This window comes from Diabrotica undecimpunctata, chromosome 9, assembly GCF_040954645.1.
Source record: "Diabrotica undecimpunctata isolate CICGRU chromosome 9, icDiaUnde3, whole genome shotgun sequence".
Taxonomy (NCBI): domain Eukaryota; kingdom Metazoa; phylum Arthropoda; class Insecta; order Coleoptera; family Chrysomelidae; genus Diabrotica; species Diabrotica undecimpunctata.
In genome coordinates, this window is record NC_092811.1 from 98,766,617 (window position 1) to 98,790,209 (window position 23,593).

The 23,593-nt window shown below is 33.9% G+C and overlaps 1 protein-coding gene across 2 annotated transcripts; it reads right to left on the reverse strand.

The window, feature by feature from the left end:
* Positions 1 to 1,252: 1,252 nt before the first annotated feature.
* LOC140450310 (venom allergen 5-like) lies at positions 1,253 to 22,072 on the reverse strand. Of its 2 annotated transcripts, none has more exons than XM_072543865.1 (3): positions 21,583 to 22,042; positions 14,714 to 14,880; positions 1,253 to 1,959 (listed from the first exon to the last, which is right to left on the reverse strand). In XM_072543865.1, the coding sequence occupies exons 1-3, from the start codon at positions 21,912 to 21,914 to the stop codon at positions 1,316 to 1,318; spliced, it is 1,143 nt and encodes a 380-aa protein (XP_072399966.1). In that variant the 5' UTR covers positions 21,915 to 22,042; the 3' UTR covers positions 1,253 to 1,315. The 2 variants fall into 2 exon arrangements, with proteins under 2 accessions (XP_072399966.1, XP_072399965.1); XM_072543864.1 differs by lacking the exon at positions 1,253 to 1,959 and adding an exon at positions 5,864 to 11,850 and having other exon boundaries at positions 21,583 to 22,072.
* Between the last annotated feature and the right edge of the window lie 1,521 nt (positions 22,073 to 23,593).

Here is a 23,593-nt window from a genome sequence, read left to right on the forward strand (position 1 = left end):
CAATGGAGACAAAGTTGGCTATAACTATTGCAAATTCGTCTCTATCTTCTGCTTTTCTTAAGAGCGTTTGTGTGTTTAACTCGGTCCAGTCGCGAATGTATTTCAGCCAGGATATTTGTCGTCTACCAGGACCCCTTTTTCCTTCGATTTTACCCTTCATAATCAGCTGCAACAACTCATACTTATCATTTCTAAGTATGTGCCCCAAATATGCTTTCTTTCGCCTTTTAATGGTGGTTAAAAGTTTTCTGTCTCTTCTCTTTCTGTGCAACACTATTTCGTTCGTAATATGATTGGTCCATGGTATCTTCAAAATTCTCCTGAAAAGCCACATCTCAAAAGCTTCCAGTTTTCTCATTAAGTCTACATTAACAGTTCAGGCTTCGACACCATAAAGAAAAAGAGAGTGGATATAACATTTTACCATCCGATAGCGGATTTGCAGATTGAGTCTTTGGTTACTCAGTAATTTCCTCATCTTCAAAAAAGCTGCTCTTGACTGCTCTATTCTTGAGCGAATTTCTGATTTCGGATTCAGATCTTCTGTAATCCAGAGTCCTAAGTATTTCGTTTTGTCCACTTGCTCAATCTCTTCATTTTTATCTGGATCCTTGTAATGACTTTGCCCCTCTTACTGTGTGTGTGTGTGTGTGGAAAGATAATGGCACGGAATCAAGTTCATTTGCCACAGAAAGTTGTATACAGAACTTTTCTTATAATATAAATACAGAGTTGAGGGTTATGCTGCTTTAAATTTCTATTTTTCCTTCTTAAATAAAATTTACTAGAAGTTCTAAGGTGGCCCCTCTTACTGATAACCATGGTTTTTGTTTTCTTTATGTTTATTGTTAAATCAAACCAAAGGTCTGTCTCACTTTCAGCGATAATGACTGTATCGTCAGCATAATGGATGTCATTTATATTTTCACCATTTATCTTGATCTCTTCTGTACAGTTTTCAAGTGCTTGCGTAAATAACTCTTCGGAATATATATTAAATAGTAATGGTAAAAGTACACAGCCCTGTCTCACTCCTCTACTTATCTGTTGCGCATCCGTGCTATTTCCATCTAATGTTACCACAGCCTGTTGGTTACAATAGAGATTTCTCACTTCTTTCTCTTTCTCTCACTTTCTGTGAGAGAGTTCTCTCACAGAGGAAGAAAGTTAAAAAAATAAAATTGGCAATATTTAAAAATCTTAGTGGGACATGCTCTTAAAATTTATAAAAGAAATTAACAATAAAACCCACTTAAAAGGCTCACATATATATTACTGGTACTTTTAATCTGTTTAAAAACTATTACATAGTTTTTTATTCTATTAGAACAAACAACGCTAAATAAATACTTAAGATAAATGTAAGCGAAGCCACGTTGATGTTACTGGCACAGGTACAATTTTTGTTAGTTCCAAGTACTTTCGGTACTTCAGTAGCATTTGCTGTTATCAGCGTTGCATTGTTACTAGTATCTTGACCAGCAACTACTGTAGTTCTAGTATTAACATTGGAAATGGTTAAAGTTACTCCATTACTGTTAGCTTTCGTAGCTGCATTTGTAGCGCCATCTTTAGATTCAGAATCTGCTTCTGTATCACCTGAAACGGTTACACTAGTTTTGCTACTTACACCGACAGTAACATTAGCAGAATCACTGACTCCAGCATTAAGAATGTCTTCACCGCTAGATGTCTTGGCATATATTTGACTTTCATCGACTTCTCCACATAGTGCAGGAAATTCCGCATTGCATGCTACACCGTCTGGACATTTGGAACACCCTGCTCCTCTTTCGTATACAGTTTTCCCAATCATATTTCCTATTGGTCCATAATTACAAGCTATGTAATATTTTACTTCATCGTCTTCTGCAGTTGGAAGAGATTTAGACAGAGCACATCCTACGTGGGTTGTTTTCGCCCACATAGATTGAGAAAAGTGACCAATGTCGTGTCTTCCTGAAAATGACAATATATTGTGTTATAATTATATTTAAGTTTCAAAAGCATAAAATTAAAGCAAACAAAATAAAAATTTTATTAAAAGTATCATTGGAGTTATCTGCAATATAATCGTTTGTAAATTTTATACTATTGTAAAACAGGTTAGTTTTACCCTACTGATGACTCTTCATTGAGATAGAAATTATTCTCATAACGACTGGAACCGAAGGTTTGGACATTTGGTTGCCGCACTTACGATATCTCTTGAAGTTCCTAGATTCGAAAAGCTCAAAACGATATGACATGATTGTCGCGCCTACTATAGTTTCCACCCTAATTTAGCTATGATTGTCACACTTGGCTATCCTGACCTTGTATTCTCTTCTTTTTTCCTTGCATTATATTTTGAAGTATTGCGTATTTATGTCCTCTCATCAGGTGACCCAAATATTCGAGTTTTCTTCGTTTGATCGTTGACAAAATTTCTGGGCCTTTTCGTATCCTTCGCATTACTTCAAAATTTGTAATTCTTCCAACCCAACTTATCTTCAGCATTCGACGGTAGCACCACATCTCGAAACTTTCAATATTTTTTATATTGTTCTGCTTGAGATTCCAGGCCTCTACACCGTATAATAGTGTGTTAAATACGTTAGCATTCTTAATCGGAGAGGGATGCTTATATCTCTGTTGCAGAAGAATTTCGTCATCTTTATGAAAGTGGCCCTGGCAATTTCGATACGCATTTTTATTTCATTGTTTTGGTCTCCAGTTTCGTTTATTGAAGTAGCCAAGTATTTGTAACTTGATACTTTTTCAATTTGAATGATATTTATACTAATATGTGTTGGTTGTGTCATGTTCTTACTGAAGACCATATACTTGGTTTTTTTGATATTGATACTTATGCCATAATTGTTGGATTACAAAGGGTTGTTATTCTAGAATGATGATTATGTTGCTCTAAATATATTAATTTTAGTCAAATAAAAGGCAGATATCGAGCACATTTTTTTTAATAAGTCTTGCCCAAGTACTTTCGCTCCTAGAGCTTCTTCAGGGGCATTTCGTCAAAATTTGGCTATCTAACAATATATGGAAAATGTCATAAACATTAAATTATAAAAAATCGATAAAGCTACATATTGGGTGGCATCAGGAGAGAGAAAAAAAAAGTGTGCTCGATATTTGCCTTTTATTTGATTAAAATTCATTTATTCGAACATTCAACCTTATGTCACTCTAAATATATTGGCCTATTCGACGATTTTTGTTTCCAAAAAAAAAAACTCGATAATATATAAAACAGTAAATCGATAAATTATTGAACACATAGAAAAACTGAGGAAAATACTGACATGGAATAAAAAACACTTAAAATACAAAAAGTTGAAAGCGTAAATGATACTAGTACATGTAAAAACCAAAACGCCGTAACATCTATTCTAATTTAGAGACTATTGTGTCACAATTGTGACTTATAATTCATTACCTCACCATCATCAAATATCAGCCTCTTTTGTCCACTGCTGACATATTTGTTGGCATCCTTTGTCGATGTTAACAAATATGTTACCAAACCTACTCCCACGCTGTTGCCTGAGCTGTCCAGAACTTATTGTTGGTTGTCCAATTTTTCTTTTACTTTCTTTGGTACTTCAAAAAAGCAGTTTTTCATTGATTATTTTCCGTTTCTTTGATTTGTTCTGCTCATTTCCCGCTTGTTTTAATTTAGTAGAAAATATTTTACTAGATAAGATAGATCAAACAATAAAGTGTTTGACAATCGCACAGAAGGCGCGGGTTTGATATTTAGCGCCGGCAAAAACAGGCAAACTTAGCACTTACCTTGAAGGGTGTAAGAAGGAGTGACTACTCTAAGCTACACGGACTTACGATGTAAAGGAAAATTACTAGAAAATATTATTAGAAAATATATTACGTTTATATTATAATATACACGTTATCAATAATATGTTTCATAATATGATTTATTTATTTAATTATACAGCTCAACAGGCTTTATAGGCCTAGGGCTAGAAAGTTTAATTTTTCATTATTCTTACTATTTTCTATTTTTATAAAATACATTTAATATTTCTTATAGTCTCCATACATTTCTTAACCTTTTTCTTCCATTGATTTCTGTCCAATATTTTTTCTTTCCAATTCTTAATATTACTTTGTTGTAAGTCTTTATATACGCTGTTCTTCCATCTCTTTCTTGGTCTTCCATTTTCGGCAGTCTTTCCATTGCATTCTTTCAATGTGTCCTAAATACCGTGTTATCTGTATCTTGATTACCAACCTTATTTTTGGTTCGGTATATAGTTCTTTAAGCTCTTTATCATTTCTTCTTCTCAATTGGCCATCTATTTTCAGACCCCCATAAATTGCTCTCGGTATTTTGCTCTCCCATGTTTCTCAAAGGTCTATTTTTGATTTTTACAGCACCCATGTTTCGTATTCATATATGTAGCTGTAGGCCTGGTAACTGTTTTGTAGATTCTAATTTTTATTTTTCTTTAGAGATATTTGGATTTCTTTGACTTGGGCATAGTTTTTGTTTTCTTTTGCTATTCTTGCCGTTATTTCTCCTTCCTCATGTACCTTTTCATCTAATTTTGTTGTGTTTTCTTATTCTATCTCCAATGTGAAATATCACTAAGAGACAAGGTTAGAACCATCAAGATCAGACGTAGAAGGAAGACCAGACATATCGTGGAAGAAATTACAAATGGAAAATGGCGCTGGGCCGGTCACATAGTCAAATATGATGACAATAGATGAACACGGAGAATTCCATAATGAAGACAAAGGAAGACGACAAGAAGCATGGAAGGACCTCAAAAGGGATGGGTAGATGATATTAGAGCAGTGGGACGCAAACAGTGGATTAAATTGGTGTGAGATAGAGGAAGATGGAAGCAATTGGAAAGGATCTACATCAAGCAGTGAATGGAAAATGGTGGACGAAAAAAGAAGAAGAAAAAGATCTCCAATATGAAATTGTCTTCTTTTCCTTTATCTGTTTCTCGCATTATCATCATGTACTGTGTCTTTTCTTTATTTATTACAAACCCAATTTCTTTTGCCTCTTTTATTACACTGAACATTAATCCTTTTAGTTCTATCTTCCTTGTTATTAATAGTACTAGATCATCTACGAATGTCATATTTGTTTTGCTTTTTCTGATTATTTCTTTCAGTATGAAATCAAAGAGTTGTTAATAGTGAATGTCTTTATCGTAATCCTTCCTTTGTTTTAAAATAGTTTGATTTATAACTCTTACATGTTATTTCGTTTGTTGTTTTATCCATAGTAACTTTTTCCATACGGACGATTTTATTTGCTCGGTCCAACTCTTTTATTAGTTCGTAGGTACATCTGTTGTCTCTTTACCCTATCGAAGGCTTACTTCAAGTCGACGAACAAGATATATACTGCTGTCTTATGTTCGTAGCACGTAGTCTGGATTTCTTTTAGCGCAAATATTTGGTCTGTCGTCGACTTATTGTTTCTAAATTCTGCCTGATATCCTAATATCTTTTCCGTGTAGTGATTTAGCTTTTTCGTTATGATTTGTGTCAAGATTTTATAAACTATCGTATTGGGCATATCTTTGTTACGGTCCACTCCCTTGCCATTTTTTCCGGTTCCCTTCTACTCTTTATCAGATAATGTATCACTTTGTCTTAGCTTTTTCCCTCCTGCTTTTATTATTTTTGCCGATATTTATGTTATTCCTGGACTTTTATTGATTTTAGTCCCTTTATTTCATTTTCTATTTCTTCCTTTGTACTTATTTCTACTACTATGTGATTATCTTCAATTCCATCACTTTATTTTTCGTTTTTGTTGTTGCAGAGTTCTTAATATGAAGTAGATGAAAAAGATTATATTTAAAAATCATTTTAGTAGTTAACAACAATATACAAAATTTTTATTTCATAAAAATCACAATAACAGATACGTAATGTAATAACAAATAATATAGGTAACAAATATTTAGTTTAACAATATGTTTGTGCATCCCAAAATAATACTCCTAACTTTACAAAATATTGAGCATGCGTTCTTATAAAATTGTAAAAATAAATAGCAATTAATAGAACTTATTAAAAATCTTAAACTATACTGAATCTTTATCGTTAAGACTGGTCAACAAAAATAACACTTAACTCTAACAAATGACTAAAAATACCGAACTATATTTTTAATTGCAATGCTATACAAAATTGACAAAACATTCTTTGAAGCTATGACTCTTTTGACATTCCAGTATCAATTTATTAAAAATTATTTTTATTGGCGTTCAGTGAGTACTTATACCAAATTGAAAAGATAACTTCAATGTTTATCGTTTCAATTGATTTAGGTACCTTTTCACTGGATTGGATTTCGAATAAACAGTCTAAATTTAGTCAGAATAACTATAAACGGTTAAACATTGTTTGTTTAAACCAAATGATGCATCTTAAGTAATTTCAAAATGGACCTGACATTGAATTACCAGAAAGTGGTAAATCTTTTCGTTCTCTTTTTTGAAATTGTAACGTGTCAAACTGGCGATTGTTATATTTTTTTAATATTTGTTTATCTTATTAAACTTTCGTAAAAAACACCCCATATATGATTTTACCTTCTTTATCATGGAAACATCTTTGTTTGCCAATAACATCCCCGTTATAATATTAGCGCCCATACTAATCATTACATAAATACTCGGTGTTTCCTTCTCTGTTTATGATTGTACTGTAAATCTTCTGTATAAAACAACCATTAGATACGCTGAACCTTTTTACAAAACTTACCACTCGTGTGCTATAATATGAATCCCGTTAGAACTATCACCTCTTTGTTTTGACTAAATTTGGCGGTGGTTTTGTCTGCACATTTAGAAGATAATGCCTAAAGGAAAATCCCGAAAGATTGTCTTGTTATTATGTCAATTTCCGTTTCGTCAGCTTTTGTTAGAAAATGTTCCCATAGTCCATTCATACCACACACCAAAATAACGGTACCCCTTTTTTGAATATTTTCTCCATAAAAAAGAATATTTTTTCGATCTAAATTCATTTTCATAGTCTGTGTTCGGAGGCCCCTGTCCAAGGGTAAGATATTTTTTTAATACCTTTCGTATTTCTTTATATTTTTATCTTCTGTTGTTTCGCCTATTTGACTTTGTTTCTTTCTTCATTCAATTACGGTCCGACATTATCCTAAATATAATCAATATTGGTGCAACGTAATCCTAAGTAAATTCAATGTTGACCCACGGTTAATCCAAATCTGGTCCAAGTATAATCCAATATTGGTCCAAACGTAATTCCTAAGTTAGTACCAGTTAATTCTAAAAATAAGTACCAAGTCTATCTCCGGTGATTCAGTTGGGAATCCCGAGTCCATTCAAAGTTTCCCCGTAGTAGAGTATGGAGCTCTGCCTGCGTATATTCAGCACTTGACTGCACAAGAGGTCAACGTCCAGTTAATCTGCTTTCCAGCTCAAAGATATAAAAAAATTAAAACCGAGTCCAACTTAAATATGTCGTTCAATCATTCTCCAGTAATTATAACTATGTTTTCTGATATACTGCTATACAACAAGAGCCTAGACTGCATACAAAAAATACAGACTGAAAATACTTTAAAGAAAAATTAAGTGAAAGGGTTGACTTAGAAATTTCGCTAAAAGCAAGGGAAGACTTTATACAAAATTCCTTTAATTGTTAAACAACAAATCGCACCAAAACGTAAACTAAAATGGCAAACAAACCAGGATGGAAATAAACAAAAAAATTCGATAAAGCTTACAAAGAACTAAAGAAACTTCTATTTAACGTACAAAACCAATCTGTAAATAAATACTTGAGTGAACTGCAGCTACAAAAAATACTGATTATTTCTTGAGAAAAACCACAAAAAAAATCAATAGACCTCAGCAGCATATCCCACCTATTCAAAAACCTAGCGGTTGATGACCAAAAACTGATTGAAAAGGCCGGAATATCTGCAGAAAATCTCACTAAAGTACTTAAAGCCCACGAATCGAACACACCTCTTCTTCCTGTAATTGCGCTACAACTCTTTGGGTTGTGACTCCTCGTAGATCTTGTCGTGTTTAACAACGTTCTTCTATTCTACCCTGCCGGATACTTTTTTTCGCCACTGCTTGATGTTCATGGTTTTAAGAGCTTCCTGTACATCCTCTATCCACCTTTTACGGGGCCTTTCTCCTGTCCTATTTGCTTAGGATTTCCATCTCTGGATTACTTTTACAGCTCAATTATCTGGCATTCTTTCTAAGTGGCCAAGCCAGTTTAGTCTTTGTGATTTTACAAATCTAACGATATCTGAGCTCTGCATTAATTCATCCAGCTCATAGTTCAATCAAACACACCCACATCAACAAAAATGTCTGATTAGACTCAAGCACCTTATCAAATGGACTTACTACTTAGGAGTGTTAAGGTTACAAATATTTATTCTCTAATAAAAGAAATAAAACCTAAGAAAAGCCCTAGTTCTGATCTAATAACCGAAAAAACTATACAAGAACTAACTATTATAGCCATCAAAGCACTCCAGCAAATAATCAACGCAGCATTAAGATTAAACTACGTCCGCTATGTCTGGAAATTGGTCTAATAATAATGATCCTTAAATTCAGAAAAAAACCAGAAGAACTAAACTTGTATAGGCCAATAAGTATGTTGGCAATTGTGTCAAAACTACTAGAGAAAGTTATACTGCAAAGAACTGATGGAGGAAAACAATGAAAGAAAACTTATACCTAACCATCAATTTGGTTTCCTAAACAAACATGGCACCGTGGAACAGATTTATTGTTGCTAGAACAAATTAGCAATGACCTAGAAGGTAAAAGATACTGTATTGTAGCATTTATAAACTTAAGTAAGGCATTTGATAAAGTATGGTATGAAGCCTTACTTAACAAAATAAAACGAAACTTACCATAAGCCTTCTATGAAATGATCAAATCTTATCTGAGTATGCTAAACTTCCAATTCAAAATAAATGCAAGCCCCTCCAAAATTTTTCCTATATCTGCAGGAGTACCACAAGGAAGCATACTGTTATTATGGGATTACATACCAGGCCTAAAGCTACCTCTAGAGGCTTACAAATATCTCTTAACAAAATACAAAACAGTTTACACATTTTTCGAACGAAAAAAAAATGCCAGTAAATCTGTTTATGTAATTTTTTCGTGTCTGGATCCGACTACAGTTTTTCTACCCAATATCGGGCTACGTCTACACGCTTTGTATTTGAGAGCCATAAATCATCGAGGGTGTACTGTGATGGGCAAAGTCTGCCTACTTTCAGGTGCTCCACGTTCTGTATTTCCCCACATTCACAAAGTGTGTCGCTGTCTGTCTTGATGCCCCATTTAATGAGGTTGTGTTTTACATTCCAAATTCTATTCAGGAAACACAGCTTCATTCCATTAGGTCGTTCTGGATGCAGGGGGAACAGTTCGGGTGGTTCAACGCTGACATTTCTCATAAACCTTTTCCTTGATTTAAGTCGGCTGATTCCTGGCGGTTTGTCAAACCCGTATAATTTCCGCGCTTTCCCCGGAAATATATTATACGGAAAATTATACGGAATCCCGTATATTTCCCGTATCTTTCATCGAAAGTTTGCCTGAACTTCTCCACATGTTGTGAGGCGCATCTACGGTCGTCTGGTGATGCGAATCCAGCTACCCGGTACAGTAGGGGAGAGGGGTAGGCTTCATACAACCGGTAATTATTCTACATGTTTCACTTAACGCCGTGGTGACTTGTTGGGCGTGTCTAGATCTACCCCAGACGAGACAAGCATATTCCCAAGTATGTAACATTTACTATGAAACGAGATAACTGTTCACCAGTCATACGTAGTGATCTTCAGCTTTAACACTCCAACTACGCTAAATACCTAGGGATGCATCTGTACCACAAATTAACATGGCAGAAGCACATCTTCACTAAAAGGAAACAATTAGGTCTAAAACTGAAACAGTATTATTGGCTCATAGGAAGAAAATCACAACTCACCCTCGAAAACAAATATCTCCTATACAAAACTATCATAACACCGATGTGGACTTAAAGTATTTAACTATGAGACACCGTCAGCAACTCGAACATATACATGATCCCAAGGTACCAAAGCAAGATACTACAGATACTAGTGAACGCGCCATGGTATGTACTCGACAGCATAAATCATAGGGATCTTCATGTTCCGAGTGTTAAAGAAATGACCAAAAAGTTTAATGTATCCTATCGGGAACGAGAGAAATCACATCCAAACAAACTAGCAGGCGATCTAATAAATTTATCAGAAGAAAGTAAAAGACTCAAGAGGTTCAGATCAGATTTAGCTACTAGATTTTAGTTTTAATTAGGCCTATTAAAATATTTTTTGGGTTAAGACAAATCTTTCGTTTTTCGTTCTTTTTCGTTTTTGAAAGGTTATTACCCACTGGAATACTCCCTACAAGTAATTTTAAAAGTTTTACCTAATTTATAAATTAACTTAGCTGATAGTCATTAGAAACATTTAAAACAAAAACATTAAATAATATTTCAAAAAAAAATATTGCTTGAAATTATTTGTGTAGACTCTTTCTCAAAAAGCTATAGCTCATCAAAAATATGTTTGGCCAATTTTATGGAGCATTGTATATTTTTACTTTGTAAAAGTCTAGAAATAAGCAGACGAATATTTAATTACTGTTATTAGTGTACATAAGTTTTAATTGGATAAGGTTACGCTAATTATAGTACATTTAATTTAATCAATATTAACTCATTCAAATAATTTCTTAAAATATTTTACTATTTTTTCGAACTTTATTAGAAGAATTCTACGCAGTTCACTGTGATAAAGATTTGCTTCGTCCGATTTTATACCTGTTGTTCGGATTTGCTGTTTTTTTTTAATTAGAAAATATACATAAATAGTTCTTTAGTGTTGTCAGACTTTTCCACAACCACATGAAGTACAAACATACATTGCAACATATGTTTTTTATGGGTGTACAGAACGTCTGCACATGAAAAACCAGAAGCCTATCATCAGAAATACGAAACAGAATAAAACGTACCACTTTGTAGTACTGCCCGCACGCATAGACCCTCTAGAAATTCTTCTCGTAGGTTTTTTAGGTTTTGTGATGTTAATATTTGGTATTGGCAGCTGTACAGTAGGTAAAACTATTGGTTTTGGTGTTGTTAATTTTGTTGTGGTTACTGGAGTAGTATTAGTTGTAAGAGGAGTAGTATAAGTAGTGTTTAAGGGAGTTGTGCTATTCATAATTGTTGTATTTGTTGTAGAAAGTGTGACAGTGGTTTTATCTGGTTTCTTAGTTTTCTTCTTTTCGTTGTTGTTATTGTTTTGGGGTCCTTGTACACCAGGAGCGCCAGGAACACCTGGTGGTAAACCACCAAAACCAAAACCTCCAAATCCCACACCTCCTATTAATCCGCCTCCGCTATCATCTTTTTCAGTCGTTTTGGTTTCAACTGCTACAACTGGAGGAAGGCCAATGTTTGACAAATCCTTGATTCCTGCAACTGGTGCAATACTAGTCGAATTTGTCTCTGTTCCGTCATCTGTTTGGTTACCTCCGCTGCCTCCACGTCCCACTCCTAACATTGATTGATTAATGACTCCACATAACGCAGGATAGAAAGGATTTGGTTTCACGAATAATCCACATTTGCTTGCTGGAGTTCCTCTGTCGAATACCATTTTCCCGTAATCATTGCCTTTCGGTCCATAGTTGCAGGCTAAGTAATGTTTGCCATCATCCGATTTTGAACTTGCACAGCCGATGTGAGTTGTTTTGGCCCAAATGATGTGAGTAAATCTTTCTACATCTTCACGTCCTACACACAAAAATCCAGGATCAGTATATTTATAATTGTCTGAGCATAAATATAACAAAAGAGTCCGTAACCATAGTTTGTGGTTCTTTGGCTGAATATAAGACAATAGAATGAATTTAATATATGTTGAGAAAAATATATGACATAAACATATCGATCCCAGTTTTTGTGTGTACTACGTTAATGCTTGCGATACCAAAGAACTTAAACCACGGTTTTTCACTCCAAAAGTTTCCAAAAAATGTTTCCACTGTGTAGTGAGACGCAGTTCGGGTTCAGAAGTGGAATGGGTACTCGAGAAGAAGTATTTGCCATCAACATACTGATTCAGAGATATCATGATGTAAACTTTGATCTACACTTGTGCTTTGTTGACTTCGAAAAAACTTTCGATAGAGTAAGATATGAAAACCTAATATCCATACTTATGAATAAGCACATCGACAGTAAAATCATAAAGATAATCCAAACATTATATTGGGAACCACAGTGCCATAGATCAAATGGATGGGCAACAGTCAAAAGAAATGAAGATCTGTGGAGGATTTAGACAGAGATGCGTTTTATCGACACTTTAACTTAACTTCCTATCCTGAAGAAATTTTCAAAAACTCGCTCAATAATATCAAACTGGGAGTTACCGTTAACAGAAAATTAGTTAACAACTTACGATATACATATGACACTGTGATCATTGCGACGATCATAGAAGACCTACAACATCTAGTCGAAAGCTTAAGTATATAAAAAAATAAAATACAGTAGAATATGGCAAATCAGAACTAATTGGGATGACAGATTGTTCGAATTCCGAAAAGTTCGGATCATTCAAAAGTTAGCCTAACTAATATTTCAAAGTTTTTATTGTCGTTTACTTTGAGTCGCTGCACCTGTCTCACTCTCTCCCTCCCCCACCGATCCCAGATTGATGTCACTGATGGATAGTAAGTGTCATTGTTTATGTTTAATTGCTAACTAACTAGCTGCAATGTTTAATACTGTAGTTAGTGTGTCCTCTTCATATTGTATCGTATGTAAAATTGTTTTCTCACTGGTACTGATTATTCAGTGCACCGATACAAAAGATACTTTAACTGAAAAGTGTTTATTAAGCAGTAGAAACTGAACAATGATCACCGCTAAACGGAAACATACCTCTTGTACATTACCAGAAAAATTGGACGTTTTAAAGAGATTGGAAAAAGAAGAAAGTGCTGCAAAGATATATTTGAAATTGGGAGTAGGTAAAGCCACTATAAGAGACTGGAAGAAAAACGGAGCAAAAATTGAAAAGTTTTTTAAGCACTACAAGTGAGAAAATATTAGAAAAACGACACCATTCGTCTGTGCTAGCTCACGATTTCCTTGACGAAGCAGTTTTCCTGCGGTTTTTAAGGCTCAAAACATATACACCTGGAAACACTGATGATGGAATGTGGATTCCGAAAACGTTTTGTGATGTAGCCCGATTGGATGTTTTAATTATATACCTTATAGGATTTTAAGTAGGTATATATACCTTATATATACCTTTATAGGTAATTATATACCTATATACCCTATAGGATTTTTTAAATGAATTATTTTAAGAAATATCTTAAGTGTGTGGCTTATTAAGGAAATTGTTCTGTACTGGAAGTATTCTGTCGCATGTACTGTATGTGTTGTATATACTTTGTTGAACAGATCTAAAAGTATATGCAGTGTTTCTTCATCAATGTATTTAATTAGCTCAGTGGGTGTCTGATCTGGGCCTACTGATTTTGCAGTCTTTGCATTTTTAATTGCCTGTTCTAATTCGCACATATATTTTCGGTCCTGTTTGTTCTTGTGGTTCTTCTTGTATCATTCTATCATCGTCGAATAGTTTCATTATGTATTCTTGCCAAAATCTTAGTTTATCTTTGATGTCTGCAAAGAGTTTACCATAATGCGCCTTAGGGCAAACGCAAATGCGCAAACGTTTTCGCAGGAGCGTGGACAATATTTTTGGACTCAAGTTGACTACCAGAGAACTGACGTTTAATTTTAGCCTTTATAAGCATTACGTATAAAGTTCGTATTCATTTTTAAGAAATTTTAAATGTCAAATTCCCATTAATCATACATTTTTTAATTTTCTGGTTTTACTCTGTATAATAAACATGTTTTTAAGTTTTTGTCATGAATTTTTTAATTTTTTTCCGTTGGTTCGGATTTGCCGAACGTTCAGATTTGGGGGATTCTACTGTATATGCTAATTACAAAAAGATCACAAGATATACACCACATATGGACAATAACTGATAACGTGATAGAACAAGTAGAAAAATATCAGTACTTAAGAACATAGATCAATGAAACCAATGATCATACTGCAGAAATAAACAGGCTAATAGAGATTACCAGATCAGTATTTATACGAATGAAGCCATTCATAATATGCAGAAATCTTAATTTGGAAATCAGACTACGTACCATTCCGTGTTGTATATTTTCAGTATTATTATATGGAGATGAGACTTGGTCATTAAAAAAATGCAATTTAAAAGAAATCCATCCTTCCGAACTCTTTTTATACCGCAGACTATAAAAAATATCATAGACTGATAAAATTACAAATAAAGACTAATCACCACTGTACAAACAAGAAAACTGTAGGGAAAGAGTCGAGGAAAAAGACCTGTTGGCTAAAGGCAGAATTCTTTGTTGAAGAATATACGTGATCAGTATAAATGCAGATAGATTGATTTGTTTAGAGCAGCAAATTCAAAAACAAAATTAGCCAATATGATTGCCAACCTCCATAAAGAAACGGCACTCAAAGAAGAAGATATTAAGAATTCTCAGATAACATTTATATGAAAAATATTTGATTGCTTACCTCTTGGAAAACTATCAATTACATCTGGAGTCATTTGATTAATTTCTTCGTACCACTCATTCACTGCATTTTTCAATGCTTCCTGGGATTCGCTGGTATAATATAGATTTTGTCCGGCCAAAGGGAACTTTTTGGTACCTCTGCATTTATCGTGCTCAAACTTACATCTAAAATTAAAAATAAATAAAAATTCTTTCTAATATAAGCATAAACGAATTATTAAAACAATGAAAATAAATTGATCAAAATTAAGTTTAACATCAGTTTATTAAAATAATATGACATAAAGAGAAAAAGAAACAAAGTAATAGGCATCAAAAATGGTACTTTTAAAATATAAAAAATTCTGTTTCATTCGTCTTTGTCAGAAATTTCTAAGATGCCACTTCCTTCAGATGATCTTTTTTGAGTGTGGCTGTGACTTTCTTGGACAGTATCTGTAATCATTATCACGTAGCTTGTAGTATCCACTGCTGAACATAAGCTTTCCTCAGTCGTTTACAATACTGCTGAATTGTGCCTTATGAATACATTTTGTTATGACTCTCCTAATATCATCGCTTCATCGTGTTGGAGGTCTACTTTGACTTATTTTCGCATGAAACCTAGGATGCCACTCCACCATGCCTTTACTTCATCCACCATCGTTCATTTCTGCCACCTGTCTAGCTCAATTCCACTTTATGTATGCTATTCTTTTTACTTCTTCTTCTAGTTATATAACCGTTATCCATTGTTGGACTTGGACATCATATTGGCTACCATATTTGCTTTACTCGATTTTTCATATCATTATCTTAAATTTTTTAGCCATGATGTTCTTCTTCTACCAGGACCACGTCTACCTTGGATCTTTTCATGAATGATCAGATGCAAAAGTTCATATGTTTTAAGGTTTCTTATAATGTGGCCGAGGTATTTTGCGAGTGTCTCTTTATTATATTGACCAGTTGTGTTGCTTGGTTCAGCCGTCTAAGGACCTTCTCATTTCTAATTTTGTCGACCCAGCTTATTCTTAGTAATCATTAGTATACCCACAGCTCAAACGCAAAGACTAAGGTATCGTAGGCATATCTAATATTGATTACGGTTACACCATTCACAATAATACCTTCCTCATTCTCCATTCTTCCTTATATATTTCTTCTAAATACAAGTTAAGAAGTAAAAGCGATAGTATACAACCTTATTCCACTCGTTGTTTTATATTTATTTTGTGCGACACTTCTTGTTTAACTTTTATTCTTGCCACTTGATGCCAGTATAGATTTGTAATTATTCGTAAATCTTTATCGTCCAATCCAGCTGTTTTTAGTAATTCTAGCATTTTGTTATGTCGGACCTTGTCAAATGCCTTTTCAAAATTGATTACACAGATGTATACATTTTAATTTATATATCTGCATCTCTGTATTAGTGCTTTTGTAGTAAACAAGGCTTCTCTAGTTTCCAAGCTACTTCTAAATTATTTCCTATTCTTTCTACAGCACCTTTAATTCCTGTTCTGGCTTTTATAATTACATTTGGAACTATATCTTTTAATGCTAACTCTAACATCCTTGCTTCATGATTTGGAGAGTTACTCTGATTTTTTTTAAAAGATTTTTTAGTGAGTGTTTAAGTATCTGCACCGTAAGTCAACACCGGAGGTACGCACTGTTCAAAAACATTTCTTTTCAGACATAATCGCAAAAGTTTCGCAGGTTTAGTTATCTCAACAGATCCTAATTTCGTTACCTAATTATTTATAGTTTGCGTTTATATTACATAGTACAAAGTACATCGTTTGCGCTTATATTACAACTGGAGACCATGTTTCCTATATACTGGGTTTTTGTAAGGTTAATTTGTAAACCTACTTCTGGTAATACTATCAATATTTCCTCAAATTGTAGTAGTACTAATTTATGGTAAAGCTCATTTTTTCTTATTTACTTGCTCTAAAGCATCTTCTTTCACACCTTTTAATACCCACATAAACACGATTGACCGGTTTGAGGGTGTGAGCTCATATTTATATCTGGGATCATTGACCACAAACACAGGAAAAAATAAAACGTAGATGTGATCTAGCAAAAGTCGCCGTAGGAAAGATGGCCAAAATATGGAAGGACTCTTAAATTTCACGAACTCTAAAAATGAGGTTAATCAACTGTTTAATTTTTCTAATACTGACATAGGGATGTGAATCTTGGACCCTACGACAAGCGGACAGAAGAAAGATAAATGTCACTGAAATATTCTGTTGGACAAGAATGTTACGAATTCCGTGAACAGACCACAGGACAACTAATTCAGTTCTAAATGAGCTAAAAGTCAACAAACGGCTGTCCAGCAAAGTCAATTAGTCAAAAGTAATCTCCAACAATTAAAATACTTTACTCTTTTTATTAGAGCAGACACAGAAAACATGGAAAGACTAATTATTCAAGGAAAGATAGAAGGCTTAAGATAACGAGGAAGATCCCCAACAAGATGGATCGACTAAATTACACGAATATACAAAAGACAAGCATGAGTTAAAAGAAATGACCAGAGACAGAGATCTTTGGAGACGGACAATACACGACATTACGATGACTACTACACTACCTCCGGGGGGCCAGGATTAAAAAGAGAGAATATCTACTATTTGTTCTTTTCTTGTTCGTTTTAACAATGACCCAATTTATTTTCGTAATGTAAGTTTCACCGCTTTATTTTTCTTAATGTCTTCATAATCTAAATACTTACACGACGTAAATCTGTTGTATGGGACGCATTCACTTATCCTTTTCATCGATAGCAGAAGCATCAATCAAAGATTCAGAAACAATAGACATCTTCCATTAGAGTTGTTGATGTCTCAAAAAAAAATATTATGAAATCGTAGGTTTCTACGGACATCTCACTACTACCTTCACTCAATTCTTCCATGGTCTCTTGTTACAATTCTTCCTCAACCATTATCCGGTCTTCCTCTTCTTCTTCTTCCGTCTGGTTGATATTCGAGTGCCTGTCTGGTTATGTTGTTTTTCTCTTCCTTGGTGTATGTTCAATCCATTTGCATTTCCTTCTTTTAATCGTGACTGTTATGTTCTTTTGTTTTGTTCTCTCACGCGATATGGCGCGTTTGTTTTAGATTTTTTTAAGGAGGTATATATATATATATATATATATATATATATATATATATATATATATGTTTTACTAATTTTTTGCATCTGATCTACTTCCGCCATTTTTTTCCTGGTGGATCCCAGATATGTCAAGTTATCTACTTCCTCTATTTGTCTTCCATTTATTTTACTTTTGGTTTCTTGGCTGTTTGTTTTTTAAGAGTTTGGTTTTTTCTGTATTTGTCTTAAGGCCCATACCATTGGACTATTTGGCAAGGTTATTGATCATCTGCATATGGTTGCTAAGTTCGGTCAGGAGAAGTTAACTCCTTTAACTGGTTTTGCAAGTTCCACCTAATACCTGTTTTTTAACGCTTACCCTCTCCGCTGTGTTTATCTTTATCTTCTATCATTTCTCCCAGACAATCCAGCCTGGTTCTGTATCACTTGTAGAATAATCTGATCAGGTTAAAGTATTTCATTGGTAGTCCATATAGTTTCAGAATCTTCCACATTTGCTCTCTGTTTATACTATCAAAGAACTTTTTTAAGTCAATAAACATTTTATTTATATTTATTTGCCATTCGCTAGTTTGTTCCAAAATAATTCTTAGAATGCAAATATAGTCAGCAGTGGAGTGTTTAGCGCGAAAGCCTGCTTGGCTACTTCTAAGTTTCTTGTCTAACTTTGGCTTCAGTCTGCTTAATATTATCTTGGATATTATTTTGGATGTGGCCCCCAGCAGTGTTTTTGCTTGTGAATTCTCGCATCTACTTAGATCGCCCTTTTTTTCGTATTTTAATGATTCTATCCTCGTTCCAATACTTTGGTAGCTTCTCGTCGCAAATATCTTGTTAAAGAGTTTGTGTAACATTTCTACTGATTCATAAGCGTCGGCCTGTATTAAATATATTGGTAGATTATCACTTCCAGCCGCTTTTCCATTTTTTAGTTATCTCAGTGTGTTTTGTATTTCTTCTTTCGTAATTTTATCTATGCCAACTTGTAACTCTTGTATTTTATTTTCTACGTCTATATCTGGCGTTCCCTCTTGTTTGGAATATATTTCTTCGAAGTATTCTTTCAATCTTTGTATTATTTCATGTTCTGTTTTAATTATTATTCCTTGTTTATTTGTTTTTTTTTTTATTTGAAACTGCTTTAACCACAAGTGTTATTAGTAATGGTCAATTTTACAGATAACAGAAATATAAAGAAAATACAGAATACAAATAGATTTTAAAGTATGGTACGATTGCGGTCACTTAGAATGTCTTTTATAGTTGTAGGTAACTGTTTATATTGTCTTTCAAATGCGTATAACGGACACTCCACTAAGTGATGTACTGTTAGATCACTATCACACGCGTAACACAAAGGTTTGGGTTACTTCTTTAGTAGGAAATCATGTGTGATCTTGGTAGATTGTGACACGAATTTCCTTTGAAATGTGTTGGAGTTTTCTTTAAAGAATTGACTGTTGCATTTGGTAAGATCTACTAGATTTCAATTGTTTTCTTGTTGAGTTTTTGGTTTTTTGCTTCGTGGCTTCGGTTCAGCGAACGCATTTTCGTTATCTCTTATTGGGGAGGGGGGGATATTATTTCAGATAGGTTTCGTTTAGGGTGCTGGGATGAGGATGTATCTTGATCTAAGGTATCATTTGAGTCTCATTGGGTAGATCGGAGCTTATCGGAGTATATGCTTATTCTCCGATATATCTCCGAGCTGATATATAAGTATGGTTATTTGATTGAGAGGTAATGATTTTTCTAGACGTTTCAGCCTCAGTAAGAGAGAATTGTGTAGAGGAATTTATCGACATAGGAGCTGATTGTTGCACTGTAGTTTCAGTCTTAGTAGGAGAGGATTGTGTAGAAGAAATGGTCGAAAGGAGAGCTAATTAGTGTACTTCCTGTAGAGAATTTAGATGAACAGTATTTTGGGTGTTGTTTGAAGGAGTCCGATTATTTTTATTGGGACACTGAGATGCAAAATGTCCTTGCTGCTTGAATAAGTAGCAAGATTGCTTTTCGATGGAAAAGAAACGTCGATAGTGGTTATCCTCATGGTTAATTAACGTAGAATCAGGTAATTTGTCTAAGTTAGTTGGTGCTATAAAAGTGTATCGTCGGAAACTCAAGATATGCTTTAATGCTGGATTTGAAGTCCCAATCCTGAGAAAGTCAATTGGAGTTATGAAATGTATACTTTTTTTTTAGAAGTTTTTTAGTTGTTCTTCTATAATGCTGTGCGGATTACTTGGACATACATTGGAAATAATCAATCGGTCATTTGGAGTTATTAGTGTTCGGGCTTGAATACGTTCTTGATTAATTACTATTTCATTGTCGTTTGCTAGAAACTCATCGACTGTCTGTTCACTGGTAAAGAAGATACAAATACAAGATACAAAGTAGAATTGCTTGTTTTTTGTTTGGAAATTTATTTGTAGGTTGATTAACCGCTGTAGAATATAATTTTGATTGTTGGTTTAAAAGTAGATTACCAGAACTTTCCATGGCGGAAGTTCCCGCTGCTGAATCCATTTCCATGCTTGGGCTAGATAACCTGAAAACGGCCCTGGTGCTTATAATGGATCATTACCGAAAGAACTGGTAATTAACCTCACGCCAAATCGGCAAAATAGTTGTTTACCCTTGATTTGTTATAGATGAAATAGGAAAATTAAACTTACACTTTTTAGTCCAGAAGAAGTAACACTTTTACACTGCACCTTTGTTTAAATTTTAGATATAAACAAAATTCTAAATTTGAATAAAAAAAATTCCTTATTTTGTTCAAACTAATAAGCTAATGTTAAATCAATTATCGCTAATTGCTGATATGTTTACTGTTCGGATTTTTGGACGAGACTCTATTCCTTGTTTTTCTTTAATTTGTTTATTACTTTTTATTGTTTTTTCTGTCAAATTTTGTATGGTGATGTATTGTGTTCTCAGGTCGTTTTCTGATCTTTCTTCCCTTCCCGACCTTTATGACGGTTTCTCTCTGACATTTTCTGCATATCATTTACCTAATTCCTCTTATCTTTTATGGGTTGGTTTTTAACTGTTATATTTTTCTCTTTTTCTCACTGGCGCTTTTCTCAGTTGCTTTCTGTTGCAATATTTCTTCTTTGATTTTCTTTTTTTCTTCTATTAGTTGTAATCTGTGTCGGATATCAATTTTTTTGTTGTTTATTTTTTTCATCCCAATCGATTTGTACGCAGTTTTTGAAATTATGTCTTTAAAGTTTTTCCATAATTTCCTCCACTGTATCCTCATTTTGGGGAGCTGCTTTTCAATTTATTTTTAGTTTTTCTGAGAATTCGTTCTTGTTTTTTCTTGTTTCGACAGTGAATCTGAGTTCGTCATTATATCTTCTTCTTCTATTTTATGTCCACGGACATAGTCAGAATTAACCATTATTTCACATGTAACCCGTATATAGAGCGCCCCAAAAAGTCAAGGTCTAATTACTAAAGACGATTAGTTGAAACCATTTTGGATTACAACAGTGTTCTTGCTTTAACATATATTAGATGTTAAAGACCGTTGACACAAACAATTTTTGGATTTTAGCGTGCCATTTTTTAATTTATAGTAGAAGGAAGAATCTACAACGTTGTATTGAGAAAAAACAAAAGCTAAGAATTTAGAAAACACGTGTTGGTCTTCTACTAGTTTATTACAAATTATAGATCTTTAGACTTTTCTTGAATATACCCTAAAGTTATATTTGAGAATAATAAATAGTAAATTTTTACCTGTTTATATGACATCTAGCTGTATATTCTAGATCCTTGTCGTAAGAAATAGCCATCATATTAGCAGCGACTCCAGTGAAACCTCTACTTTCTGCTCCACTTGCAACGTTTTTCCTCAAGCGATTGTGTTCGTGCAGAATGAATTTTAAGAATTCCGGATCTGGTTGTACATCTTCGCATCCTGGTTCAGGTTGACATTTTTCATCCCTATTGCAAACTGTATTTTCGACCGTTAAACCACAACGCGGCCATTTGAAATCACATAACAAATCGACGGCACTAGACAACGCGATGGTACTAATAAATATCACTGTGTAAAGAAGATATTTCATCTTGATTGTGGGTGTTTTAGTTTAACAGGTGGAAAACCACTTATAATTACTTCATCAATCTAAAAAAACACAGCAAAACCTTGTGGTCAGCTTTTTTTAAAACTGACTAAAAATTTTACGTAAGTGATATACTTTTAGCCCATATCAGTTCCGATTTCCGAATTCAGATAAAATATCTGGCGGTTTTCCTTTCATTCCTGATTGAAAAAAAGATTATTTTTGTTGACCGAAACAAATATCAAGGTCACTATTATCGTAAATAGTTTTCGGTAAAATTTTATTTGATATACCAATTTCGGCGAACATTCGGTAATGACGATAAAATATTGGGAGATTAATAATTAAACAGTTAATTTGCTAGAATATTGTTTTCCTTTTTGTATTCTACGAACTGTAATGAGGAATGAGATTTAATCTTTTAGAATATTAGAACTTTTACACTGCTACATATTCTTCGACTACATTATATATGTCTCTCTAACCCTCCGTTAGTGGCGTGACTAAGAATGACATATTTAGTGGCGTGGGGGGCAAATGTCACCCATTTTTAATTTGCTATTTTTTTGGACTTTTAGTTTATTTTCTACGGAAATGCAAGCAATACAGTGTATTTATCAAGATAAAACCAAACAATTGTTACAACAAAACTATTATATATATATATATATATATATATATATATATATATATATATATATATATATATATATATATATATATATATATATATATATATATATATATCGGTTTCAAAACGTCTTGCGTCGTTGTCCGATGCCTAATTTCTATCATTTCATTGTTCTTCGGTCAAGTCTCGGGAGCTCATTGCCTTTGTTATTCCCTCCTTCCATGTTCTTTTTGGTCTTCCTCGTTTTTTACGATTTGGTGGTATCCATTTCATGGCGATTTTTGATAGTCTTGTTTCTGGCATTCTTTGAACATGGCCATACCATATAAGTTGTTTCCTTTTTATGTCTGTTGCCAGTGATCCATCTACCCCCATCCGATTCCTTATTTCATCGTTTCTAATTCTGTCTGCCCTAGATATTCGAAGTGATCGTCTAAATACATCCATTTCTGTTGCTTCGAGTTTTCTTTTATTGCTTTCTGTTAGTCTCCATGTCTCTGTACCATAGGTTAAGCTGGTTTTTATGAGAGATTCATATATATTGTATTTTCGTCTTTTACCAATTTCTGGGCTCCAAAGAACTCCGTTAAGGCATCCAATTGTTCTACGGGCCTGGGTTATTCGTTTTCTAATTTCCCTATTGTCTGTGCCTGTGGTGTAGAAATCAATTCGTAGGTAGGTATATTCAGTGCAGAATGCAATTTCGGTTGTGTCCATCTGAATGTTGGATAGTTCTGCGCCTATTGGGAGATATTTTGTTTTTTGTGTATTGAGTTCTAAACCCCACTTCTTGTATTCTTCCTGTGGTTTTCTGGCCATATATGTCAGGTCTTCTTTATCGTTGGCTATAAGGACTTGATCGTCTGCCAACTGTAGGGTATATAGGCAAGTTTCTCCCAGGTCAATGCCCATTCCTCTGCACTTTCTCTTCCACTGATACAGTGCTTTAGATTTACCACGTAGATTTTAAACAATGTGGGGGATATGCAACACCCCTGCCGGAGTCCCTTGTTTACAGGAAATTTTTTTGAAAGTCTATTTCCAATTTTTA

Bases quoted from the DNA above. Each gene is read 5' to 3' on its own strand.
- LOC140450310 (XM_072543864.1), bottom strand. From the start codon at position 21,914: ATGAAATATCTTCTTTACACAGTGATATTTATTAGTACCATCGCGTTG. The intron at 14,881-21,582 runs GTAAAAATTTAC...TTTTAATTTTAG, and splicing joins GCTAGATGTCATATAAACAG to ATGTAAGTTTGAGCACGATA. The intron at 11,851-14,713 runs GTAAGCAATCAA...TTTTGTGTGTAG, and splicing joins AATTGATAGTTTTCCAAGAG to GACGTGAAGATGTAGAAAGA.